General features: G+C 54.6%; 1 protein-coding gene across 1 annotated transcript in view; it reads right to left on the bottom strand.

Annotated features, from left to right (window-relative positions):
• The window catches only part of DYSF (dysferlin), a 74,168-nt gene that overhangs the window by 37,413 nt on the left and 11,171 nt on the right, over positions 1 to 25,584 (bottom strand). Inside the window, exons 14-36 of the mRNA XM_066548849.1 lie at positions 24,543 to 24,611; positions 24,422 to 24,465; positions 24,237 to 24,319; positions 21,727 to 21,842; positions 21,306 to 21,419; positions 19,759 to 19,936; positions 18,647 to 18,771; positions 17,051 to 17,157; positions 14,860 to 15,052; positions 14,052 to 14,207; positions 13,142 to 13,273; positions 12,663 to 12,829; positions 12,274 to 12,388; positions 12,076 to 12,181; positions 11,356 to 11,498; positions 9,779 to 9,952; positions 8,994 to 9,099; positions 8,680 to 8,757; positions 5,922 to 6,103; positions 4,963 to 5,103; positions 4,123 to 4,152; positions 3,406 to 3,432; positions 474 to 575 (exon numbers count right to left, since the gene is read on the bottom strand). Coding sequence (XP_066404946.1) covers positions 474 to 575; positions 3,406 to 3,432; positions 4,123 to 4,152; positions 4,963 to 5,103; positions 5,922 to 6,103; positions 8,680 to 8,757; positions 8,994 to 9,099; positions 9,779 to 9,952; positions 11,356 to 11,498; positions 12,076 to 12,181; positions 12,274 to 12,388; positions 12,663 to 12,829; positions 13,142 to 13,273; positions 14,052 to 14,207; positions 14,860 to 15,052; positions 17,051 to 17,157; positions 18,647 to 18,771; positions 19,759 to 19,936; positions 21,306 to 21,419; positions 21,727 to 21,842; positions 24,237 to 24,319; positions 24,422 to 24,465; positions 24,543 to 24,611 — 2,688 coding nt within the window. The remainder of the gene's footprint in view (positions 1 to 473; positions 576 to 3,405; positions 3,433 to 4,122; positions 4,153 to 4,962; positions 5,104 to 5,921; positions 6,104 to 8,679; positions 8,758 to 8,993; positions 9,100 to 9,778; positions 9,953 to 11,355; positions 11,499 to 12,075; positions 12,182 to 12,273; positions 12,389 to 12,662; positions 12,830 to 13,141; positions 13,274 to 14,051; positions 14,208 to 14,859; positions 15,053 to 17,050; positions 17,158 to 18,646; positions 18,772 to 19,758; positions 19,937 to 21,305; positions 21,420 to 21,726; positions 21,843 to 24,236; positions 24,320 to 24,421; positions 24,466 to 24,542; positions 24,612 to 25,584) is intronic.

Genomic DNA, 25,584 nt, shown 5'->3' with positions numbered 1-25,584 from the left:
ACTTCATCTTTATCCTTATCCTATCCTTCATTCCCTGAACTTCATCCTTACCCCATCCCTTGTTCCCTGACCTTCATCCTTATCCTTCTCCCATTCTTAATTCCCTGAACTTCATCCTTATCCCATGACCCCTCCCCTGAACTTCATCCTTATCCAGTCCCTTGTTCCCTGAACTTCATCCTCATCCCACCCCTCATTCCCTGAACTTCATCTTTATCCTTATCCTATCCTTCATTCCCCGAACTTCATCCTTACCCCATCCCTTGTTCCCTGAACTTCATCCTTATCCCATCCCTGCTTCCCTGGGAGCAGACCCCAACACCCTCAGCTCCCCCTTCCTGTCAGGGAATTGTGAGGAGCCAGAAGTTCCCCCTGGAGCCTCTTTTTTTTTTTTTTTTTTTTTTTCCAGAATCCCAACCCAGAATCCATCTTGGATCCCATTCCCGGCGGTCGTTCCCGGACCCGCGGCTCACCTCGATGGCCGTGCGCTGCAGGACGGGTTTGATTCCCTGCGGGACCATGTAAACGTTGGGCTCCCGCTGCGGCGGCGGGTAGGGAAGGTCGGAATCCGCGGACTGCGGGAGCGGAGAGGGAAAGGAAAACGTCAGGAAGCGCCAGGATGGGACATCCAACCCCTTTCCAGGCCGGATCCACCCGGAATCTCCGTCCTTGCCAAAATGATCTCTCCCAGGAAATCCAAGACAGCCAGAGGAGAGAGGGGAGGAATGGCAGGATGGAGGTGCCGGAAAAGTGGTTCCACCTCTTTAATCCATCCTGGAGAAGATCCAGCATTCCTGAGCTTTTCCCAGGGATCTGCCCTCCAAGGTTAGACCTTTTTTAGGGAATGATGGGGTGGAACCGCCTCTATCCCACCCTGGGATCACGGTGGGATGAGGAAAGGGATGAAGCAGCAGCGGCGGGTTTGTAGTTGAGCGATTCCCAAAAAATTTAGTGGGAGCAGCACCGTGGGATGGGGGATTGGCAACGCCTCTGGATCTGGGAAGGGGCTGTGGTTCATCCCACACTTCATGGATAATCCAGAAATCCATGGGATAGGCTCGGGTGAAACCACCTGGGAATTCCATTGAGATCATCCCAAACCTGGGAGGCAGCCGAGGAATTCCCAATTTGCCTTTCCGGAGGAGGAGAGTGGGAGCCAGAATTCCTCCCTTTTTCTTTTCCTGCATCTCCCAGAGCCCCCAGAAAGGCCGGAATGAAAGCAAAACCTCTGGAAATCCTCCCCAGGAGCATGGAATTCTCTCCCAGATGGAATTTTATTGGATTCAATGACGTGTAGGCGTGTTTTAATTACGGGATTGGGTGAGGGATTGGTTCTCCAAAGGGATTTTCCACATGGAATCATGGAATGGTTGGGGTTGGAAAGGGCCCTAAGGATCATCCAATTCCAACCCTCCTTCCTATAAAATTCCAAGCTTTAATTTTCCTTGGGAATTGCTGGCTCCTGAGTCCAGCTGCTTGTTAGAAGGAGGTTTTCGGGAATTCCATGTGGGAAGAAGCGCCTGGGATTCCCACATGGAGCAGCCACTCCTCCATCCCGTGATCCACGTGCTCCCAGCATGGGTTAGTGCTGGCAGGGAATGGGAATTTTATCTGGGATAAACCGAAGGAGAAGGGAGAGCTGCAGAGAATTCCCACATTCCCCGGGTTACCTCTGAAAATCTAATTCCCAAAAAAAAACTCATTTCAGGCTGCTCAAGCCCGAAATCATGGAATGGTTTGGGTTGGAAGGGATTTTAGAGATCAATCCTTCAGCAAATCCAGTGGGAAATCCTTGGGAAAGACCTCCTGCCCCATCCATCCCCTCCAGGATCAACGTGGATTTTAACCCTGCATCATTCCAGGTTTTTTTTTTTTTTTCCTTATCCCTTCCTGCTGCTCTCCCAGTGATTTTCCAGGCGTTCTTCTGGATTCCAGCTGAATGTCAGAGGACGGAATGTTGGAATGGATGGGAATGAGCAGGGAACGCCGGGGATGAGATGGGAGCAGGAAGGGATCAGGATGGGAGTGGGAAAAGGCAATTCCCAGACAAAGCCAGCTGGAGGAAGGCAAATCCATGAAAATCCTGCTGGGAGCCGGGATGGGTTGAACAAGGATAAATCCGAGGGAATCCAGGTGGCAGGGAGCTCTGGAGATTCTGGAGATCATGGATTCCAACCCGGATCTGGATCCAGGATCAGCGAAAATCAACATGGATGAGGCCAAAAAAAAAAAAAGGCTGGAAAAGATTCCCAGTTCATACGGAAGCTGGGATGCAATCCAGCATTTAGCCCCAAAAGGCCATTCCCAAAAAAAAAACAAAATGGATAAGGATGGAGCCAGCCTGGTCCTTCAGGAGCATCCATGGGGCACCGGAGGCCCCGGCTGGCACCAATCCTTGGGGATGCAGCCTCAGGAATTTTGTCGGGATGGGGTTCCTGCAATCCTGCTCTCCCTGAAAGGCTCTGCCGGGATTTGCTTGGATTCTGGGAAAAGGGAAGGAAAGGGAGGAGAGCGATACCCATTGGAGGAGCCCCTCCGAGAACAGGGCAGGGATGCAGAGCTGTGGAATGCCCCATCCCAGGATTCCGGCGGCGGGAAGAAATGGAGGGAAAAAAGAGGAGAGAGATGATTATGGACAATGCGGAATAGCAGGATGAGCTCCCAGGAAAGGTGGCTTGGGTGGGAAAAAAAAAATCTTGTGAAAATGTGTTTATCCCATCCAATCCAACCTTTCCCAGGAATGTGGCTCGGGTCTTTCCCAGCTCATCTCCCGAATTTCGGGATTAATGGCTCCGAGGGCCACCACAACATTCCAAGAGCTGTTCCCTTTCCCTGCCTGGGGTTTTCAAGATCCCAACTCCGCCTTTTGGTTCAGCCTGGGATTGGCTCCATGGGATGCACAAGGATAAATTCCTGGCATTCTGGGTGTGGAATCAGAATCACGGGAATGATGGAATCACGGAACAGTTTCTGTTGGAAAACTCATCCCATTCCATGGGAAGGGAACCTTCCACCATCCCAGGTTGCTCCAAGCCCCATCCAACCTATCCCTGAATTTTTTCCCAGGACGAGGGATGAAAATTTCCTTCGGCACAACCGGAACAGCCCAGCACATCCTCGATTCACGGCAAATTCCCTATGGAAAGTTTGGAATTGGGATCTCCCGAGGACAGCCCAGCATTCCAGCTCTGGCACGCTCGGGTTGAAAGGATGGGGCACCTCATTCCAGAGGGGAAATGGATCCCAACATTCCCGGCCATGAGGAAGAGCCCATCTGGCCAGAGGTCTCTCACATTCCCAAAATCCTGATGCTCCCAACTTGACCCATCAAGGAAAAAGAGGATTTCCCAAGGAAACAAATCTGAACAATTCCAAGATGAAAATAAGGAATTCCCAAAGACTCACCTCATCCAGGCTGGAGGAGAGCTCGCTCTGGAAGAGAGGAGGAGATGACGGAATTAGAGGAATTCTCATCCCTAAGCCCATCCCAACGTTTATAATTGGAGCCGACATCCGAAGGGAATCATGGAATGGTTTGGGGAGGAAAAATCCTTAAATCCCACCCAGGATGGGATCCCATCCCTCCCACCGTCCCAGGCGGATCCAGCCTGGCCTTGGGCACTGCCAGGGATCCAGGGGCAGCCCCAGCAAATCTGGGAATTCCAGCCCAGGCAGGAATTCCTTGCCAAGATCCCAGCCCAATCTCCCCTTTCCCAGTGGGAGCCATTCCCTGGCTCCTGTCCCTGCAGGCCTTGTCCCCAGCCCCTCTCCAGCTCTCCTGGAGCCCCTGCAGGGACTCTGAAGATTCCCTGGATTTTTCCCTTCTCCAGGGGAGCATTCCCAGCTCTCCCAGCCTGGCCCCAGAGCCTTTGCAGCATCTCCATGGGATCCTCTGGATCCTGGAATGGGATAAATTCCTTCCCGTGTCAGGAAGGAGCTGCCCCACTCCCAGTTTTCCTTATCAGCTGAGGAAAATCGGGATCTCTGCGCTTTAGGACTCCTCCATCCTAAAAGAATTCCCTAAGACAGGATGGAGGGATTGCTGCAGGGCTGGAAACGGGCTCCAGATCCCTGGGAAAGCTGGGAATGGCGCTGGATTTGCAAGGAGGACTCGGGAATTACCTCAAATCCAGGGATGTGATGAACAGCCGGCTGCAGGGAGAGAACACAATTCCCATTAACATTCCCACTGCTAATTCCTCTCTTTCCAGGAAGGAAACTGCAGCCCCTTTCCATTTCCAGCTCTAACAATCCTGGATTCTCATCCAGCCGGGAAGTACCGAATCCACCCGGATGATTCCCACTGGGATCAAACAGTTCCTCTGGGAGAAAATCTCATTCCAAGGCTTTTCCAAGGCCTTTCCCACCCAGTTCTGAGGGAATGAGGAACAGGAAGAGGCCACGTGTGGATATTTGGGGCCTTTCCTGGTGTTTGGGCTGGGATTTCCAGGGAAAAGGGAATTGTGGGATTCCCATTCCCAGATAAAGCTCAGGGCTGGGAAGGAAGAGTGGGATACAGGGACTGAGCTTTCCAATCCATCCCTTTTTCCTGGCACATCTGGGATGCAGCCATTGGAAAAGCTGGAGTGGTTTCTGGTCTCCTAAACCCCCTCCAGAAATAATTCCAAGGAAAGGGCAGCATTCCTTATGGATTTGGCGATTCCCAGCTCCCTCAATATCCCTGAGACCTCCCCAGGACTTGTCCGAGGAGAGAAGGATCCATCCAGCCCATCCCACCTGGAATTCTGCAGTTTTCCATCAGGCCAACCCTAAACCACCTCTTTTCCCACCTGGAAAACCTCATCCTACGGAATTATCCCTCAAAAAAGGGACAAATCCCAAATCCCTCCGGCTCTTGGCAGGCTCCAAAGGCCCCAGTGGAAAACACCAGCACCTGGAAAAGCCGGATCCTGGGGAGGAAGTGGAATTCCGGAGCATTCCGGGCTCAGGGATGGATCTCACCTTTTCCCTCTGGATCAGCTCGAAGGCAGCCAGGAGCTCCCCGACGTTCCGGCCGGATTTGAGGACGGGATGCCAGGAGAGCCGGGGCGAGCGCTCCAGGCTGGGCCGGCAGATGCAGCGTCCCATGAATTCATCCGCGCCCTGGAAAGGGGATTCCAGGGAAACGGGAACCATGGGAGTTGGGATCATCCTTCCCATCCCTTTTCCCAGAGAAATCCATCATCCCCCCGCCCCTCCGATCATCAGCAAGGGATGATCCCATTATGGGATCAGGGCAGGAAAACGAATGGGATCGGTGCTCATAGAGCCTCCAGTTTTCCAACTCCTCCCTGGAATTCCCAAGGCTGGAAAAGCACCTTTTTAGGAGAAAAACACCTTTTTTAGGAATTCCTATCCCAGGTTTTCCAGAGAAGGAACTCAAAGCCTTTGTCAGCTCCTAAAAATCCCATTCCCTGCTCTGCACTGGGATCTTTGGAATCTTTCCTGCCGGGAAGGAGCAGGAGAGAGGGAAAAATATTTCTGAGATATTCCCAAGCCCTTCCCAAGGTGTATTTCCAAGTGTTTTTCCACAGAATTCCCTCCTGCACTTAGGTTTTTCCAGGTTGGTTTTTCTTCCCAGCCTGGTTTTTCTGGGAAAAACCTCGAGTTCCTGCCACCAACCCCTGCGAATTCCATAATTCCAGGTCCTTTGGACACCACAAACAGCAGAGGGCACTCCCCTAATTCCACAACGCCTTCCAACTTTATCCCAAGGTTTTTCCATGAGGAAATTCCGTTTATTTTCCCACTTTAAATGACAATGAGGAAGCCCAGTGAATGGGGACCTCAAGGACACCACAGGATTTTCCCCGGGACTTTCCCCCTCTGGAATGTCCACCCCGGAGCCCAAACACCGCCCAGAGATGCTGGACATCACATTCCAGAGGCTGGGAATTCCCGGCGGGAACCGCCACACTCACGTAGGTGTCGTGGTCATAGATTTCCACCAGGATGTTGGGAGGGGACTCGGCCACGTCCTGAGCATTCCCGAAAATCTCGATCTCGTAGAAGATCAGGGTCTGATCCCAGGTGGGATTCAGGGTGTTCTTCTCCACCACCGTCTTCTGGCTCTGGTGCAGGAAGGACACGATGGCGTAGGGATCTGCGGGAATGGGATTCAAGGATTTGGGATTCAGGGGTGGATCCCGGCTCCGGCTCTTCCCAGAATCCCGAGCTCCATCCGGAACTGGCTCCCAAAGAATTTGGGATTTCTCAGCTCGCTCCATCTCATCTTGAGTTCCCTCGGGGTCTTGCTTGAGGAGAAAGGAACTGCCCAGTCTCTCCCACCTGGAATTTGGCATTCCAAGCCCAAACCGCCCTGTTTTCCAGGTGGCTTTCCAGCTGGAAAGGCTCAGTCTGAGAGTTGGGATTGTTCGGAAGATCCAGGGAAATCTTGGAGCCACTTCCGGGGCCTAAAGGGACTCCAGAAGAGCTGGAGAGGGATTTGGGATAAGGGAAGGAGGGACAGGAGCCAGGGAATGGCTCCCGCTGGGAAAGGGGAGATTGGGCTGGGATCTTGGCAAGGAATTCCTGACTGGGAGGTAGAGGAGAATCCCACACCCCCCTGGATTCAGATCCCAGGAATATTCCACAAATCCATGAGTGCAGATGCCAAGATTATCCCACACCCATGGATTCAGATCCAAGGAAGACCCCACACACATCCCTGGATTCAGATCCCAGAACTATCCCACATCCTTGGTTTCAGCTCCCAGGATGATCCCACAAACCACGGGACTGAGATCCCAGGATGATCCCACACCCCCTGGAAGCAGGGCCAGCTGATCCCAGCAGCATTCCCCCTTTTCCCCCCACTTTTCCAAGGAATTGGGGCACCGGGGGCTGGATTTCCCCCTCCATCCAGACTTAACAATCCAGGACCACTCAGACATTCCCAACAACCCACTCTGGGAAGAGCCTTTCCCACTTTTCCTCAGCCAAATCCTTCACAATAAACAAAAACCCCTGGATTTGGAGTTGCTTTTCCTTTTTTTTTTTTTCCCCATTTTTCCCTCCCTTCTCCTCCTTTCTTTTTTTTTTTTTTTTTTTTCATGGAAGCCTCTCTAAAGCCCCTTTGTTGGGAGCAGGGAATGTTTATTTTTCCAACTGCCGAGCCCCTTTAATGAACTCCTTTATTCCCGGCAGCGGGAATCACAATCCCACATTGTGGAACATTGCTGCTCGTGTTGTCCTTGGCCGGGATTTTTCCAAAGGAAAACGATTCCGGACTCCCCTCCCGGGCCATGAGCTCACCTCGCTCCCACCTCCTCATCCCAACAAGGAGCCTTTTGTGGGAATTCCAGGTGGGAACAGGCACTGGGGGATTTTTTTTTTTTTTTTTGGATGCTCTGGGGTGTTTATTCCCTAAAAATCACATTATTCCAACCACTGGGAAAAGCAGGATTCCCTCGGGATCACGGTCCAGCTGCTTCCCCAGTTTTGGGACTGATCCTGTTTCACATCATTCCTGGGATGTGTTGTCCCAAGTGGGGTTGAAATCCCAGAATTTGGAGGGAAATCCCACCCAAGTCCTTCCGTAAATTCTCGCGGGAATCGAGCAGGGATAGCCCTGGAGGGATGTTGGATCTCTTTTCCTGGGATTTGGGACATTCCACATTATTCCAGCTCTGATCCAGAGGAGGCGACATTCCCTTTTCCCGCTTTTCCAGCTCCGAAGCATTAATGGGAATACCTGGCTGGGATGGCCCAGCCTCCAGGGATGAGAATGTGGGATTTTCCGGCATTCCATCCCCCCTCAACCACATTCCAAAGGGATGTTCCACCTGCATCCAACCATCCAAGCACCTCCAGCATGGAAATCCCATGGATAAAAGGATTTCTCCGATTCTGGCTTCTTTCTTATCCCAAAAAACCCCAGCATGGGAAGTCCCGACCACACCAGCACAATCCTGGGAATTTCAGAAATCCCTGGAGTTATGCTGGGAAAGGGTGGAGGAGCAGGACGTGGAAAACCCCTCCACAAAGGCCAGCCCCTGTTTTCCACCTGGATTCCCTTTTTTCCACGGAAATCCCCTTCCTAAATCCCAAATGCCAGGGACTGCTGCCCCCCTGTGCAGCTGGGAGGAGGGGGATGCTAAGGAATTATGGAATCATGGAATCCCAGACTGTTTTGAGATGGAAGGAAACCTAGGGATCATCCAGATCCAGTCCCATGGGCTGGGAACCTTCCACTGGATCAAATCCAACAAGGAATTTCCTGAGGATGCTGGAGAAGAAGGGGCTGGATTGTGCTGAGGTCCTGATAAAATCCCGTCACCCTCCAGAATTTTCCCTGGGCACATCCCATGGAAGTTTCTCCCTATGCTCCATCATATCCAGCATGGTGAGCGAAAGGCTCCAGAGATTCCTTGGAGCCCATTCCAGGCCTGCAGGGGCTCCAGGAGAGCTGGAGAGGGGCTGGGGACAAGGCCTGCAGGGACAGGAGCCAGGGAATGGCTCCCACTGGGAAAGGGGAGATTGGGCTGGGATCTGGGCAAGGAATTCCTGCCTGGGCTGGAATTCCCAGATTTGCTGGGGCTGCCCCTGGATCCCTGGCAGTGCCCAAGGCCAGGTTGGACACTGGGGCTTGGATCCAGCTGGGATCAGGGAAGGTGGCCCTGCCCATGGATGGTCCCCCTCTGTTCCCACATTTCCATCCCGGTGTAGATCCGGACTCACCGGAGAAGCTGTCCTTGTCCATGGCAATGAGATCCCGCGCCTGGTACAGGTAACAGCGCAGGTGGAATCTGTTCCCGGCTGCCGGAAGAACGGGAAACATGGAAAAGATCCCAGGGAGATTCCAACATTCCTCATCTCCCATCTCAGAGAATCCCGGCTTAATCCCCCCAGGATATCCCCAGCTCCAATCCTGGAGCCTCTGGATGTTCCCATAAGCACCATCCTCCTGTCCACCCTTTTTCCATCTTTATTTTTCCATCTTTTTTCTGGGAAAAGGATGGGAAATGCCCTTCCCGCTCCCCTGGGGTCCTTACAGTCAAAAATGCAGGAGATCGTGGGTCTGTTGACTCCGAAACTCAGGGTGGACGCGGATTTTCCGTCGGATTTTCCATCGTCGCTCTTGTCGTCTGTCACTCCTCCCTGCAAGAAAACAATGGAAAGTCAGGAATGCCGGGATCACCTCCAGAGCGAGGATTCCCCACGGGATGGAATTCTCTGGGGTGTCCAAGAGGAGTCTGAGCTTCCAGCGTTCCCCAGAATCCTAAAATTTAGGTTGGAAAAGCTCTTGGAGATTCCCGAGTTCTCCTAATTCCCCATTAGGCCTTGGAATATTTGTGGGAAAAGGAGCGATTTCCAAGGCTGAGGATTTCCCATTTGCAGATCCCATGGGCAAAAGGGGAATAGGAACAATCCCGCCGGGAGTTCTGGGGGTGAGAGGCAGCTGGGATCCCCCGAGCTGGGAACAGCTCATGGAAAACACCACGGAGCCGCTTTGATCCCAAAGGGATCGAGTCTGGATTCGAGGGAAAGACAGAGCAAGGAAAAAGGGCGGGGGGGGGGGGGGGGGGCAGGGGGGAAAGCCAATCAGGAGAGGAAAAAATTCCATAAAAACACAGAATGGGAGCTTTGTGCTGCTTTGGCTCTCATGGAATCATTGGAAAAGGAGTGGATTGGGAAATCCAGAGTGTGGAGAAAGTCGGGAACAAAGAGGGAAAGCAGGGAACAAACAGGGTGGATAACAGGACAAGGGGAAACAGACAACGAGCAGCCGATAACATTCCCAGGCAGAAATTTGGGAATGGGAGAAGCCGTTCCCTACCAGAGCCCCTTCCAAGGCAAAGACAGCGGCGGGGCCGGTGCGCTCCAGAGGCTCCATCCGGCGTCTCCAGCGGCGCCGGCGGAAGGAGTCGGAGCGGCGCTGCTGGAGGTGGAAGCGCCAGCCGAAGAGGGAAGCGTATTCCCAACCATCCCCATCCAGCTCCTCCTGCTTGTGCTGCCAGACAGGGATCACGGCGATCAGGTTTTCCAGGATTCACCCAAAAATGCTGGGTTTAGGTTTTTCGGGATGTTGTTGGATATGGTTGTTCCACCCCAGGTTTTCCCCGTGTCTCCCCCAGGTTGGAATAATGGAATGGAGTCATGGAATTGTTTGGAGAATCATAGGAATATTCTGGCTGGGAAAGATCTCTGAGGTCATTTGGTTTCAGTTGGGAAAGGCCCCGGAGATTGTCATGGAATCATGGAATTATGGTTTGGGATGGAAGGGACTTTAAAGCTCAGCCACTTCCAGGGACATTTCCCACCATCCCAGGCTGCTCCAAGCCCCAGTGTCCAACCTGGCCTTGGGCACTGCCAGGGATCCAGGGGCAGCCCCAGCAAATCTGGGAATTGCAGCCCAGCCAGGAATTCCTTGCCAAGATCCCAGCCCAATCTCCCCTTTCCCAGTGGGAGCCATTCCCTGGCTCCTGTCCCTGCAGGCCTTGTCCCCAGCCCCTCTCCAGCTCTCCTGGAGCCCCTGCAGGGATTTGAAATATTCCCTGGAATTTTCCCTTCTCCAGGGGAACATTCCCAGCTCTCCCAGCCTGACTGCAGAATTCTGGAATGGTTTGGGTGGGAACAGGGCCTTAAATCCCATCCCATTCCCACCCCATTCCATGTTCAGGGACACCTCCCCTATCCCAGGTTGCTCCAAGCCCCCATGTCCAACCTGGCCTTGGGCACTTCCCAGGATGGAGCTGGATTCTCCCAATCCAACCATTACCACTGCTGGACCCACCCTGGGAATGCAGCCCTACACCAATCCCTGGGATGAATCCCACTTGGAGCGGGATCGCTGGGCTGGGACCAGACCCTGCCCAGGCCTGTGGAGCTCCAGCAGCTCCACTTCCCATCCCGCTTTTCCCTTTGCCATCATCCCCACCCCTCCCATGGCTCTGCCGCCTCTGGAATTTCTCCCTGGATCATCCACCCCAAGCCCTGGAAGGTTTTTCTCCCGCAGAAAATGGGGTGGCAGTGGCTACAGTTATCCCGAAAATTTTCTGGGAAGGGGAGACAAGCGGCCTTGGGAAGCGGCGGGGAGGACCGAGGAGTGGAAGCGGCATTCCCGGTCCAATGGCACCATCTAGAGGGAAGCGGGATAGGGACAGGCTGGGGACACCGGCCCTCCCCCATTTCCCACACTCCCGGGCTTCCCTGGATGTCTCCATCCCACCCCACATCCCAGTCAATCCCTCCGGAATGTTCTCCACCCTGGGAATGTGGCGTTTTCCACCGGAAACGCGGGATGAGCCCCCCTTCAATCTCCAAGGAAAAGCGGATCCTGCCAAAGCCGGGCACCCACCGGGAGGGACAGGGCCACATCCCGATCCGGTGGCAGTTTTTCCCGGCCAATCCCACCTTTCTTACGGCCTCCATGTGCTCCAGGTCGCGCCGGCGGAGCCGCACCCAGCGCCGGCGCCGGTGGGTGTGGAACATCTTCTCCGCCGGCACCCAGGCCTTGGGCTTGCGCTCCGGCGGGATCGTGATCCCGTATTCCCAGCCTTGGGAAGAAGGGAATACCTGGTGGAGGTGGGAGAAGAGCCTCCCTTCCCACACCTTGGTGCTCTCACCAGGAATTTCCAATGGTGAAGGTGTGGCTGAATCCAGGAAAATTCCCCAGTTGGATTTCCCTCCTTACGGCACAATCCATCCCTCTGGAATGCCCAGGGATGGACCCACGGTGTCCTTGGCTCCAAATCCCACCCCGGGGACTCTTCCCTCACTCCCTCCAGCCATTCCAACCCCCGGGACCATCCCAGCACTCTCCAGGCTGGCGTTTTCCATTTCTTTTCCAGCAGGATCTTCCCAGATTATCCCAGCACCGCCTTTGGGAATTCCCATCCCACAGCTCCCGGCAGAGACAAATGAAAAGGATCCCCCAGAGCCTGATCCCTCCTCCTGATCCAGTTCCCACAGCCAGGGGAAGGTTTTCATCCACAGACCATGGAAAGAAATCCCAAAGTTCCCAAATCCCGGATCCCAAAATTCCAGGATCCCAAAATTCCCAAATCACAGATCCCAAAATCCCAGGATCCCAAAGTTCCCAAATCCCGGATCCCAAAATTCCATCTTTCATACCTTTCTCATCCACAGCCCTGTTGAGATCCGTGTCCCATTCCACATCTTCCCACTTCCAGCCTGGAGGACACTCGATCTCATCCTTGGGCAGGACCTTCTCCCCGTTCTGTGGGACACAGGGAATTCTCACCCAAACCGACCCCTAAATTTCCCCCTGGGATTCCAGCCCGTCTCCCGGAATTCCCAGTTTTCCCTCACCACGTCCGTGTAGGAATCGGTCATGTGGATCCACTGGCCTCCGGGAAGCCGGACCTGGTTCTCAAACACCTCCTCCACAAAGCTCAGGTGCCCGGCGTCCACGTCGTGCAGCAACCTGAATCCCGGGAACACCCAAAATCAGGGATTCTCCATCCCACCTTCCTCCCGCTCCATCCTCGGCACTCCCAAATTTCTCCCGCCCCTCCTCAGGAAAAACCCAAACCAGGATGAAAATCCCACCCCAGAGTTCCTCAGTTCTGGAGCGCCCCAAGATTTGGATGAGGGGGAATCACATCCGTGGACACAGATGAGGAGCCACAGGGGCATCCCAGATTTTGGCACCGGATTTTGGGATTCCCGCGAACTCTCAGCAGGAAAGCCCCACTCACGTCTTTTCCGGGCAGATGAACCAATCCCCAGCCCAGGTCCATCCCGCGGAAGGCCGGAAGCTGTCCTTGGGAAGCTTGATCCGGCCGGTGACGTCGGAATATTTGGGATAAGTGAGGCCGGTGGTGCCCCAGTTCCCCACCAGCGCCAGCTTGGTCTGGTTCTCATACTGGCAGAGCCAAGAAAAAGATGGATTTGGGGTCGGAATTACAGAATTCCATAAATAATCCCAGAGAATCCCGTGAATATTCCCAGCAGAGGGACAGATCTGGGAAAAGCCCAACCCATTCCACAGCATCCCAATTTTCCCGTTGTGAGGGACAACACAGCTCCATGACTCATTCCCAACTTTCCCCTCGGCATTCCAGGCTGAGCTGGTGGGAACAGCTCCTCCTTCCCTCAGTTTTTAGGGAATGATGAGGTTTTAGATCCAGCCCATTCCCTTTTCCCACCAGGATGGGGATCCTTTGGGAATGCTCACGGTTTCGGCGAAGACGGAGAGTTTTCCCTCGGCGAATTGGTTGAATTCCTTCTCATCCACGGCCAATCCGAACCAGAGCCGCACCCGGATCTGCGCCGGGATCCGCGGCCCCATCGCCTCCTCCTGCGGGTACTGCCAAGGAAAAGCCCCCGGGAAGGGATTAACGGGAATTCTGGGAGGCTGGAAGGGTGGGAATGAAGATCCCTGGATGGGGAAGGTGGGGACATGGAGCAGTCATGGGATAGAGTCAGGAGTGGGTGGAGAGCTTTGGGATTGTGGAATTGAGGTAGGAAAAGACCTTCAGGATCATCCCAATGCCACCATCGACATCCCTAAAATGTGACCCCAGATGACCTTGAGGAGCTTCAAAATTCCAGTGGTCCTGGACAGGATCAGGGAGAGGATCAGGGATAGGATCAGGGACAAGGACAGAGTCACAGAAAGGTCAGGGACAGGGACAAGGACATGGGCAGGGATAGGGAAAAGGACATGGACAAGGTCAGGGACAAGGACAAGGTCAGGAACAGGGAAAAGGTCAGGGACAAGGTCAGGGACAAGGTCAGGGACAAGGACAGGGAGGGGACAGGGACAAGTTCAGGAACATGGATAGGAACAAGGACAGGGTCAGGGACAAGGGCAGGGAAAAGGATAAGGACAGGGTCAGGAAAAAAGTCAGGGACAGGGACAAAGTCAGGAACAAGGACAGGGAGAGGGACAGGAACACAGACAAGGTCAAGTGTTTAAGGTCTCTCCCAACCCAAAACTTTCCGTGATTCCATGAAATCGGGGCTGAACGTTGCGCTGGGATTTGAGCTTTCCCTGCAGGATTTTCCATCTTTTGCAATTATTTTTAGGGGAAAAAACTGTTTGGAAAAATAAAGATTCCACCTGGACAGGCTTCCAAAGGTACCTTGAGGAAGATGGTCTGGAGCTTCCCGCAGTTCCGGCCGCAGCAGTTGGGGATGTTCCGGGAATACAGGACCTGGTGGGCTGGGATGCGGGCGAAGGCCACGCGTTTGTACCCCTGGAGCATCCAGATGACAATGTCCGGGAGGCTGTTCTGGGGCTGGAAAACACAAATCCACAGGATCCCGTTAGGAGGGGTCCACCAGCACAGCCCAGAATGGGATTGTGAAGTCATGGAACGGGTTGGGTTGGGAGGGATCTTATCCCAGATGGATCCAACTCCATCCAGCCTGGCCTTGGGCACTGCCAGGGATCCAGGGGCAGCCCCAGCAGATCTGGGAATTGCAGCCCAGCCAGGAATTCCTTGCCAAGATCCCAGCCCAATCTCCCCTTTCCCAGTGGGAGCCATTCCCTGGCTCCTGTCCCTGCAGGCCTTGTCCCCAGCCCCTCTGCAGCTCTCCTGGAGCCCCTGCAGGGACTCTGAGCATTCCCTGGAATTTTCCCTTCTCCAGGGGAGCATTCCCGGCTCTCCCAGCCTGGCTCCATGGTCGAGGGGAAGAATTCCCCCTTTTCCTGCTGTGGGAACAGCCGGAGCAACGCGGAGCTTCCCACCCACCAACATTCCAAGTCCTTCTCCCACAGCTGCTCCCTGTCCATGAGTTGACCTCAACCCATCCATGAGCAAAACCAACCTCAACCATCGGAGCCAAACCTGGCACCGTGGGAGAGAATCCACGGATCTGGGAGCCGGGATGGAACATCATCCCCCCTTCCCACCAAAACCACGATGGGAAAACCAGGAAGAGAGTCACCTCCTCCGCCATGGCCTGGAGCCGGCACAGCCAATCCTCCGCCTGATCCAGGATTTGGGAGAGACCGGAATTCTCATGCTTGAGCCTCAGGGCCACGTTGAGGATCTGCTCCAGGTGGGTGCTCCGGAAGCGGAACAGGTTCTGATCCAGGTGGGTGCTGGACGCCCTCCCCAGGACATCGGGAAGCTTCAGGCTGCAGGGATAGGCGGGAATCAGGGATTGGGTTGGATCGGGATGGACCTTGAGGGTCATTAAGGCTTGTTAATTGTCACTGATGATCACTAACGGTGATTAATGGTCATTAATTGTGATTAATGGTCACCAGTCATCATTAATGGTGATTAATAGTCATTAATGGTGATTAATATTCATTAATGGTCACCAGTCATCATCTAAGGTTGTTAATGGTTGTTACTGATCATTAAAGATCATAAATGATCCTCAATCATCATTAATGGTCATTAACAATCATTAAAGGTCATTAAGGGTCACTAATTGACATTAATGGTCATTAATGGTCACTAATCAACATGAATTTTTCATTGAAGATCATTAGTTGTCACCAATCATCATTAATGGTCATTAAAGGTCATTAAAGGTCATCATTAATGGTGTTTAATGGCCACTAATGTCACCAATCATCATCAATGGTCATTAATGGTCGTTAATGATCATTACAGGTCATTAATGGTCACTAATCATCATTAATGATCATTAATCCACCCCAAATCCTCCCCCCCCCCAATAGCTCATCCAGTTTCTTGTGGGATTTTCCAGCCTTTTTTAATGGTTTTTCCATATTTTCAGCAAATTTCCAAGGAACTGGGAATCCACCAAAGATATTTGGGAACAGGAAGAGCAAAAGAGCTTCAAACCAAGGCCGGAATTCCCCCGGGAATCAGGATGGGAATGAGCCACACCCACATTTTAATATCCATTATCCAAGCTCCTGGAAAAATGGATCAGGTGCCAAACTGGGAGGTTTTCCTGTAAAATTCAAGGATTTATGGATCCGCTGCTATAAATTAACTTCCTGCTCCCGGCTCCCGAGCCACAAATCAGGATTTCCTCCGGAAAAAATAGATGGAGAGAACGATAAATCCATTTTTAGGCTGTGGAGAGGTTTGGAAGGAGATTTTTAAGGATGCGACATTCCCACCTCGGGAATGAGATCTGTAAATCCCATTTTTTTTACTGCAGGTAAATAGGGAGAATGTGGAATTATGGAATAGCTTGGGATTTTCCACTATTCTCAGGTTGCTCCAAGCCCTGTCCAGCCTGGCCTTGGATACTTCCAGGGATGAGGATTTGGAGTGAGGGGGAATGAGGAGGGAAAAGGTGGGAAAAGAGGGGAAAATGGATAAAAAGGGGATAAAAAGGAGGGGGAGAAGGAAAAAAAGGAAATAAGGACAAAAAAAGGTGGGAAGAAAAAAAGGGGAGAAAAGGCAAAAAGAGGAAAAAAGGGGGAAGAGAATAAAAGGGGGAAAGACAAAAAAAAGGAAAAATCAGGAAAAAGAAACAAGGGAGAAAAGGGGGAAATGGATAAGGGAAAAACAGAAAAATGGGGAAAAGAGAAAAAAAAAGGGAAAAGGGAGTAGGGAAAAGGGGAGAAAAGGAAAAAATATTAAAAGGGAGAAAGAGGGAGAAAAAGGGGGAAAAAAGAGAAAAAAGAAAGAAATAGAAAAAAGGGAGAAGGGGGAAAAGGAAAAAAGAAAGCAAAAAAGGGGAAAGCGGGGAGGGGGAAAAAGAGGAAAAAGAGGGGAAAGGAAAAACCGAAATAAAGGGGAAAGGTGAATAAAAGGAAAGTGGGAAAAGGGGGGAAATGAAGGAAAAGGGAGAAAGGGGAAAAACGGGGTAAGGAGGGAGAGAAAATAGAAAAAAGGAGAAAAGGTGGGGAAAAAGGAGGGAACAGACAAAAAAGGGATAGAAGGGAAAAGGGGGAAAGGGAGGAAAAAGTGGAAAAAATGAGAAGAAATGGGAAAAGAGAGGGAAAAAGGGAAAAAAGGGAGGAGAGTGGAAAAATGAGAAGAAATGGGAAAAGAGAGGGAAAAGGGGAAAAAAGGGAGAAAAGGGAGGGAAAAGGGAGAAAACAGGGGCGTGAAGAAAGGACAGGAGGGGCAGAGGCGGTGTTTCCTTCCAGGACCAAGAAGAAACATCAGGAAAGGTTTTCCATCCCGAATTCCCAAAGTACCTGCAGTCGGCGATGACGTCGTCAAGCAGTTGGGATCCCAGGGCCTCCAGCTCGACCGGAGAGCGGTTGGATTTCAGAGCCACGTGGATCTTCTCCAGGTTGGCTTCCTGCAGGAAAAGTGGGGATCGGGAGCTGAGGAGTCGCCCGGAATCTCATCCTGCTTCCAGGATGTTCCCAGCAAGAGGAAACTCCCAGGGATCAGAGATTCCGCTCTGGGTCCCAGCAGGGATCTGCATCCAAATGTTTGGAGCTCCAGGGGAACCAACAGGGAAATCCAATGGGAAATGTCAGAAATCGCTCAGGACCTGAAGGACGGCCCCTGGATCGCTGGAATTTCTCTAGGTTGGACAGGGCTTGGATCCACCTGGGATAGTGGGAGGTGTCCCTGAACATGGATGAGATGGGATTTAAAGTTTCTCCAAACCCAAACCATTTCAGGAAAGAAAGGATGCTCTGGGAGAGCTGGGAATGCTCCCCTGGAGAAGGGAAAAATCCAGGGAATCCTCAGAGTGCCTGCAGGGGCTCGAGGAGAGCTGGAGAGGGGCTGGGGACAAGGCCTGCAGGGACAGGAGCCAGGGAATGGCTCCCACTGGGAAAGGGGAGATTGGGCTGGGATCTTGGCAAGGAATTCCTGCCTGGGCTGGAATTCCCAGATTTGCTGAGGCTGCCCCTGGATCCCTGGCAGTGCCCAAGGGCAGGATGGACACTGGGGCTTGGATCCACCTGGGACGGTGGGAGGTGTCCCTTCCCATGGGATGGGGTGGAACTGGGTGGGATTTAAGTTCCCTTCCCACCCAAACCATTCCATGATTCCATGAAGTTCCTCATCCAGTGGATACGCAGCTGTGTCACCAGACACTCCCCAGCCTGGAGATGGCCTCTGACCCCTCCTGGTGTCCCCAGGGATGTCACTGGGCACTCCCCACATGGAGGTGTCCCCAGGGATGTCATTGGACACTTTCCAGCCTGGAGATGGCCTCTGTCCCCCTCCAGGTATCCCCAGGGATGTCCTCAGGATGTCCCCAGGATGTCCCCAGTCACTCCCCAGCCTGGAGGTGGCCTCTGTCCCCTCCCGGTGTCCCCAGGATGTCCCCAGGATGTCCCCAGGGATGTCACTGGACACTCCCCATCCTGGAGGAGGCCTCTGTCCCCTTGCGGTGTCCCAGGGATGTCCCCAGGATGTCCCCAGTCGCTCCCCAGTCTGGAGGTGGCCTCTGTCCCCTCTGGGTGTCCCCAGGATGTCCCCAGGATATCCCTGGTCACTCCCCAGCCTGGAGGTGGCCTCTGTCCCCTCTCAGTGTCCCCAGGGTGTCCCCAGGGATGTCCCCAGGATGTCCCCGGTCACTCCCCAGCCTGGAGGTGGCCTCTGTCCCCTCTCAGTGTCCCCAGGGTGTCCCCAGTCACTCCCCAGACTGGGGGTGGCCTCTGTCCCCTCCCGGTGTCCCCAGGATGTCCCCAGGGTGTTCCCGGTCACTCCCCAGCCTGGGGGTGGCCTCTGTCCCCTCTCAGTGTCCCCAGGGTGTCCCCAGTCACTCCCCAGCCTGGGGGTGGCCTCTGTCCCCTCGCAGTGTCCCCAGGGTGTCCCCGGTCACTCACCAGCCGCTCGGCCCCGTAGAGCAGCAGGTTCTGGGCGTCCATGCGGTGGCCGATGTCCTCCCAGTAGGAGGAGAGCACCACCACGGGCTTCACGTTCCCCCAGGGCAGGTAATAGTAGTGACAGCCTGGGGGACAGCGCGGCGTCACCTCGGCATGTTGGGATAACGGGATCCGCCCCTCAGGAGCAGGGACGGAGGGGGAAGAGCGTGACTGGGATGGGAATTCCCCTCAGAAGGTGTTTGGGAGAAAGATGGGAATGGTGCTCCCCAAACCCTTGAGATCCCGCCAAGATCCAAGGGGATCTGACTCCATGGCTCCGGCAGCAAGGCCAGGAACCAGCTCAGCATTCCTGGTGGGATGAGATGGGAGCCAGGAAAAGGCCAGGGAAAGGTGCTCCCAAATACCACCTCACGGAGCTGAGAGAGGCCCCAGCTTCCCTGCTCCTTCCCAGACACAAATTCCCATGGCTGAGGTGGGAAAACCCTCTGGAGCTGTCTGGTCCAAGCAGGGACACCTTCAGTAGGATCACCTGGACACAACCTCTGGCTGCCCCGGATCCCTGGAAGTGTCCAAGGTCAAGCTGGATGGGTTTGGAGAAACCTGGGACAGAGGGAGGTGTCCCTGCCCATGGATGGGGTGGGAATGGGATGGGATTTAAGGTCCCTTCCAACCCAAACCATTCCAGGATTCTGGAGCCCCTCTGCTCTGGGGGAGCTGGGAATGTTCCCCTGGAGAAGGGAAAATTCCAGGGAATCCTCAGAGTCCCTGCAGGGGCTCCAGGAGAGCTGGAGAGGGGCTGGGGACAAGGCCTGCAGGGACAGGAGCCAGGGAATGGCTCCCACTGGGAAAGGGGAGATGGGGCTGGGATCTTGGCAAGGAATTCCTGCCTGGGCTGGAATTCCCAGAGCAGCTGGGGCTGCCCCTGGATCCCTGGCAGTGCCCAAGGCCAGGCTGGACACTGGGGCTTGGATAAACCCGGGATGGTGGGAGGTGTCCCTGGCTGGAATGGGATGGGATTTAAGGCCCCTTCCTTCCCAAACCATCCCATAATTCCAGGGTTCTCTTCCACCAGCCGGGTTTGGATCATCCCGGAGGCCGGGATCCGTGCTCACCATCGAAGACGGCCCCGCTGTACTGGGTGGTGGAGGCCAGGGGCAGGCAGGTGGTGTCGAACTTGTTGCCGTAATTCCCAATGCTGACCTCGAACTGGATGGCGCCGTCCACGCCCTGGAGCATTGTGGCCGAGTAGAAGGCGGCGAAGAGGGAATATTTCCGCCGGCGCAGGTATTTCTGGAATACCAATGGGAATCAGACGTGGAGGAGATGCTGCCAATGATCTCCGGGACTTGGAGCCGGAAGAGGCTGGAGGGTAAATCCTGAGTGGCTGAGGGAGCTGGGAAGGGGCTGGAGAACCAGGAAAAGCGGAGGGAGCTGGGAAGGGACTGGAGATCCAGGAAAAGCGAACCAGGAAAAGCTGAGGGAGCTGGGAAGGGGTTGGAGAATCAGGAAAAGCTGAGGGAGCTGGGAAGGGGCTGGAGAACCAGGAAAAGCTGAGGGAGCTGGGAGGGGGTTGGAGAATCAGGAAAAGCTGAGGGAGCTGGGAAAGGGGCTGGAGAATCAGGAAAAGCTGAGGGAGCTGGGAAAGGGGCTCATTCCAGAGGAAAGGCAGATCCAGAGGGGCCGTCTGGCTTTGCACAGCTCCCTGCCAGGTTGGAACCAGCTGGGAGTTGGGATCTGATCCCAGGGAATAACAGGATAAGAGGGAACGGCCTCAGGCTGTGCCAGGGGAGGCTCAGGTTGGGCATCAGCAGGAATTTCCTCATGGAAAGGGTGGTCAGGCCTTGGAAGTGCCCAGGGAGGTTTGGAGTCCCCATCCCTGGAGGTGTCCAAGGAATTCCTGGATGTGGCACTGAGTGTAAGATCAGCCAAGGTGGGGATGGGGCACAGCTTGGACTGGATGGCCTTGGAGGGATTCTCCAGCCTCAGTGATCCCAGGATGGGAATTTTCTTGCAGGGGGAACAACAAACTTGGCAGCACGGTAATTTTGGGGGAATTTTAGGAAAAGGCAGATGGAAGAGAAGGCTGCAGCTTCTCATGGAAAAGGAGCCAAAGGAGGAAATCTGAGAGAGCCGGAATGAAAGGAAATCTCCAAAACTGTCATGGGAGATCTTGGAGCCCCTGGCAGGGCCTGCAGGGGCTCCAGGAGAGCTGGAGAGGGGCTGGGGACAAGGCCTGCAGGGACAGGAGCCAGGGAATGGCTCCCACTGGGAAAGGGGAGATTGGGCTGGGATCTTGGCAAGGAATTCCTGCCTGGGCTGGAATTCCCAGATTTGCTGGGGCTGCCCCTGGATCCCTGGCAGTGCCCAAGGCCAGGCTGGACACTGGGGCTTGGATCCCCCTGGCACAGTGGGAGCTGTCCCTGCCCATGGAACGTGATCAGCTTCAAGGTCCATTCCCACCCAAACCATTCCATGATCCCACAATTCCATGCTCACCATGACCAGCTCGGATGGACCTGCCTGGACACTTTGGGATGCAAATCCAGCAGGAGACCCCTCCAGGAGCTCGCGGACCATGGGACAACCCCCACCCACAGCCAACATCCCTTCCATAGTGTCCCACGTGCCAATCCCAGAGATTTTCCAGAAATTCCAATACCTCCACCCTCAGGATGTCATCAGCAGGGATCTCCTCCACCTTCTGCTCCATGTGCTCCACCAGTTTGGTCTCCAGCTCCACCAGGATCCGGCCCCGATACGCGACCCCCTCGCCCTTGGGATGAACCAGAAACAGGAGTCAGGATCCCGGAATTCCCTTCCCGAGGCCAAGCTCTGCCTTTGTTTCCAAGGAGCTTCATCACAGAGCAGCAGGACCAGGCAAAGAATTCCAGCCAGCACTTCCGAGGTGGAATTTTGGGAGCAGAGCGGGATCGGGAGGCGTTAGCGGGAATAACTGGGAGCAGGAAATGCAGCACGGGCTCCTGACGACAAAGCCAGGTTGGGTTAGAAGCAGCGCTTTTTTTTGGGAAAAGAGGAGCCGGAGGTTATTTTGGGATGCGCCGGGAAGCAGCCGATGTCACCTTTCCCAAATTGAGCGACTCGTAGGGATCGGGAAATCCGGTGAATTCCCGGGGGCTGCCATACAGGTTGATGTAGCAGGGCCCGAAGGTCGGCAGGAATCCCAGCCCGTCATCCACTGGGAATGGCACGGAAAAGAGGGATTAGGGATTCCTGGAGGCACCTTGGGAATGGGATCACACAGCTGGAGGCCACCAAAACCCTGGAATTTCCACCCATTTTGAATCCCACGACCTCACCTTGGAGCAGGAGAACAATACGGAGGGCGCGGCGCTGAATCCTGGGAATTCCCAATCCCGGGGAATGTCCCCATGGAAAAGGGTGAGGTCAGAGAGGGGTCGGACAAGAGTAAGAGCGACAGGAGAGAGGAAAGAGCCTCAGGATGTGCCAAGGGAGTTTTAGGTTGGATTTTTGGGAAAATTCCTTCCTGGGAAGGGCTGTCCCCATCCCTGGAGGGACTGAACACCCCTGCGGATGCGGCACTTGGGGACACGGATACGGGGTGGCCTTGGCAGCCACTGGATCAGAGGGATTTTCCTATCCTGTGATTCCATGAGGAGAACCACCCGTTTCTATGGAATTTTGAGTGGGAATCCTGCCCTCCATGCGCCCGGCTGGCTCCACATTCCCGAAATGACAGCATCCCGGGAATCCCCAGAGGGCCAAACCGGAGCCGTTCCCTTTTCCCAAGGTGCCCAACTCATCCCAGGTGATCCTCCCCCAGTCCAGAGAGCGGAACCAGTAAAACCAGTCCCAGGAGGTGCTGGAAAACTGGGATGTACTGGGAACGTACGGTCCGAGGGTTTCAGAGGCTTCACAGGAGCAGGAAACTCATCTGAGGCACAAAGAGAGGGAGAGAAGTTGGGAAAAGTGGGAAGAGGAGCACGGAGAAGGGATGGGGATGGGAATGAGGGGGGAGATTCCCCACAGGTTTTAGTGCGGAGAGACAGAGAGAGAGAATCGGAGAGGTTTTTCATGGAATCGTGGTGTCAAGGAATTACGGGATCATGGAATCAAAGAATCATGGAATGATCGGGGTGGGAAGGGACCTTAAAGCCCATCCAGGTGCATCCAGAGACACTTCCCACTATCCCGGCTCGTTCAGAGCCTTGTCCAGCCTGCCCTCGGTGAATTCCAGAGGGCATGGGATTGGGGTGGAGCGGGCTTGGAGCATCCCTGAGTCGCATTCCCAGGTATTTCCTCAGGATCAAGCAGATCCCAGTGGTGGGAAAGGGAGATGCCAATCCTGGATCCCACCATTCCCATCCTCCCTCCCAGCCTCTCTCTCTCTCTCCCCCCAGCCCATCCCAGGATCTCTGTTGGGATTGGGAAGAGAGGACTGGACAGTGCCAGGGGTGGGACACGGGTGGAGCCTCTGGATCGCGTCCTGATCCATGGAATCACGGAATGGCTTGGAAGGACCTTAAAGCTCATCCCATTCCATGGGCAGGGACTCTTCCCACTATCCCAGGGTTCTCCAAGCTTTTCCCAACGTGGCCATCCCGTGCCCCTACAGCTCATGGGGAGGTCCCAAAGCCAAGTGCGGAATTCCCACTGGGATCGTGGATTCCATGGAAGCGCTGGCAGCAGGAAAAGCTCATGCAGGTGGAAGCTCCAAGCCCTCGGCAGGTCCAAAGCCGTGTCCCAAATTCCCACCCTCCCACCTGGCACCGGTGACAGTGACATCTGGCTGAGCCCTGCCGCGCCTGGGGGTCCTTACCCTCAGAAAATTCCCGGGATTTGGAACAGCACGGGCTTGATGGGAATTCCCACCCTGTGACAGCCCCTGAGTGTCACCTCAGTGGGCTGGACACCTCGGGGGGGAGGGGGGGGGCGTGGCTGCCAGCAGCGGTGCCACCACCAGGACAACGTGTCACCAACCTCCAGCCACACCACGGACCTGCACCCTCCATCCCCCATTCCCAAGATTCCACCAAATCCCAAGAATCCACAGGGGTTGGATCCATCCGGAAATGGGGCACAGCTCCGAGTGACCCCAGGACCCCATCCCATGTCCCCAAGTGGGGACGGTGATAGCTGTGACATCCCCAAAGCCACCACCGTCCTCCAGCCACACCATGCAGCTCCTCCACAGCCCCATTCCCAAGATTCCACCAAATCCCAAGAATCCACAGGGATTGGATCCATCTGGAAAGCACACACAGCTCAAAGAAACCCCAGGACCCCATCCCGTGTCCCCAGGCGGGGACGGTGACAGCTGTGACATCCCCAAAGCCACCACCGACCCCCAGCCACACCATGCAGCTCCTTCATACCCCATTCCCAAGAATCCAAAAAATTCCAAGATTCCACCAAATCCCAAGAATCCACAGGGGTTGGATCCATCCAGAAATGGGGCACAGCTTAGAGCAACCCCAGGACCCCATCCCGTGTCCCCAGGCAGGGATGGTGACAGCTGTGAGGTCCCCAAAGCCACCACCGACCTCCAGCCACGCCATGCAGCTCCTCCAAGGCCATGCATCCCAAATCCCGGCCCGCTTCCCGCCCTTACCCTCCAGCTCCCCGCCGGGGGCCGAAATCTTGGACATTCCGAGGAAAGCGGTGCCGACGACGTCGTTGTGCGTCAGGCGGTCCCTGCGAGGTGACATCGTCACTTCGGGGACCGCAGGGGAGGGGACGTCCCCACGCCCATCCCGACGCCACTCCCGGGGCACTGGGAATGCCCTTCCCGCTCACCAGTCTGTCACACGGATCCTCATCCGCTCGCACATGGACGGGAACTGGGGAAAGGGACACGGGAAGAGGGTGAGCGGCGCTGGGGACACCGGGAGGGGACCTTGGGGACACCAGGGCTCACCATGGCTGGCAGCGTCAGGCACTGGTTCCACTGGGGGTTGGCGTTTTTCTCCAGGATCCGGGAGCAGAGCTGGAGGGGAGGGATGGGAAGAGGGAAAAGTTGGTGTCATCCCAGGAAAGCGGCTGTTGGTCCAGTTCATGGAGCTGAGAAGCCTCAGATTCCCTAAAATCCGGCCTCAGGTTCCCTAAAATCCGGCCTCAGGTTCCCTAAAATCCGGCCTCAGCTTCCCTAAAATCTGGTCTTAGCTTCCCAAAAGTTGAGGCTCAGATTCCCCCAAATCCAACTTCAGATTCCCTAAAATCCAGCCTCAGGTTCCCTAAAACCCAGTCTTAGATTCCCAAAAGTTGAGGTTCACATTCCTCCAAATCCAGCTTTGGGTTCCTGAAATCCAGCCTCAGGCTTCTCAAAACCCAGCCTCAAATTCCCTAAAATCCAGCTTCAGTTTCCCTAAAATCTGGCCCCAAATTCCCTAAAATCCACACTCAGGCTCCTCAAAATCCAGCTTTGGATTCCCTAAAATTCTGCCTCAGATTCCCTAAAATTTTGCCTTAGATTCCCCCAAATCCAGCCTCAGGTTCCACAAAATCCAGCCTCAGATTCCCTAAAATCCGTCCCCCATTCCATGGGGTTCCTAAATCCCCTGGTGCAGGAGGCAGAGGATGTTTCAGATCTTCCCACCTTGGGACCAACAGGATCACATTTGCCCCATTCCAGGAGCAAATTTCCCCATTCCAAGGCCAAATTCCCACAATTCCAGGACCGAATTCCCTCATCCAGGACCAAATTCCTCCAGATTCAAAGACCAAATTTCCTCATTCAAGGACCAGGCTTGGGGATCCAGAGGGAATGTCCCACTGCCATTCCAGCTCCAAGGACATCCCACTGAAATTCCAATCCCAGAGACCCAGGAGGGACCATCCCACTGAAATCCCAACCCCAAGGACATCCCAATGCCATCCCAATCCCACAGACTTGGGTGGGAATGTCCCGCTGCCGTCCCAACCCTGAGGACCATGAGAGGTCATCCCGCTGCCATTCCCAG

Source organism: Molothrus aeneus, chromosome 4, assembly GCF_037042795.1.
Source record: "Molothrus aeneus isolate 106 chromosome 4, BPBGC_Maene_1.0, whole genome shotgun sequence".
Taxonomy (NCBI): domain Eukaryota; kingdom Metazoa; phylum Chordata; class Aves; order Passeriformes; family Icteridae; genus Molothrus; species Molothrus aeneus.
Note: the sequence above shows the minus strand (reverse complement) of the source record. Positions and strands in the feature narration are given on the sequence as shown.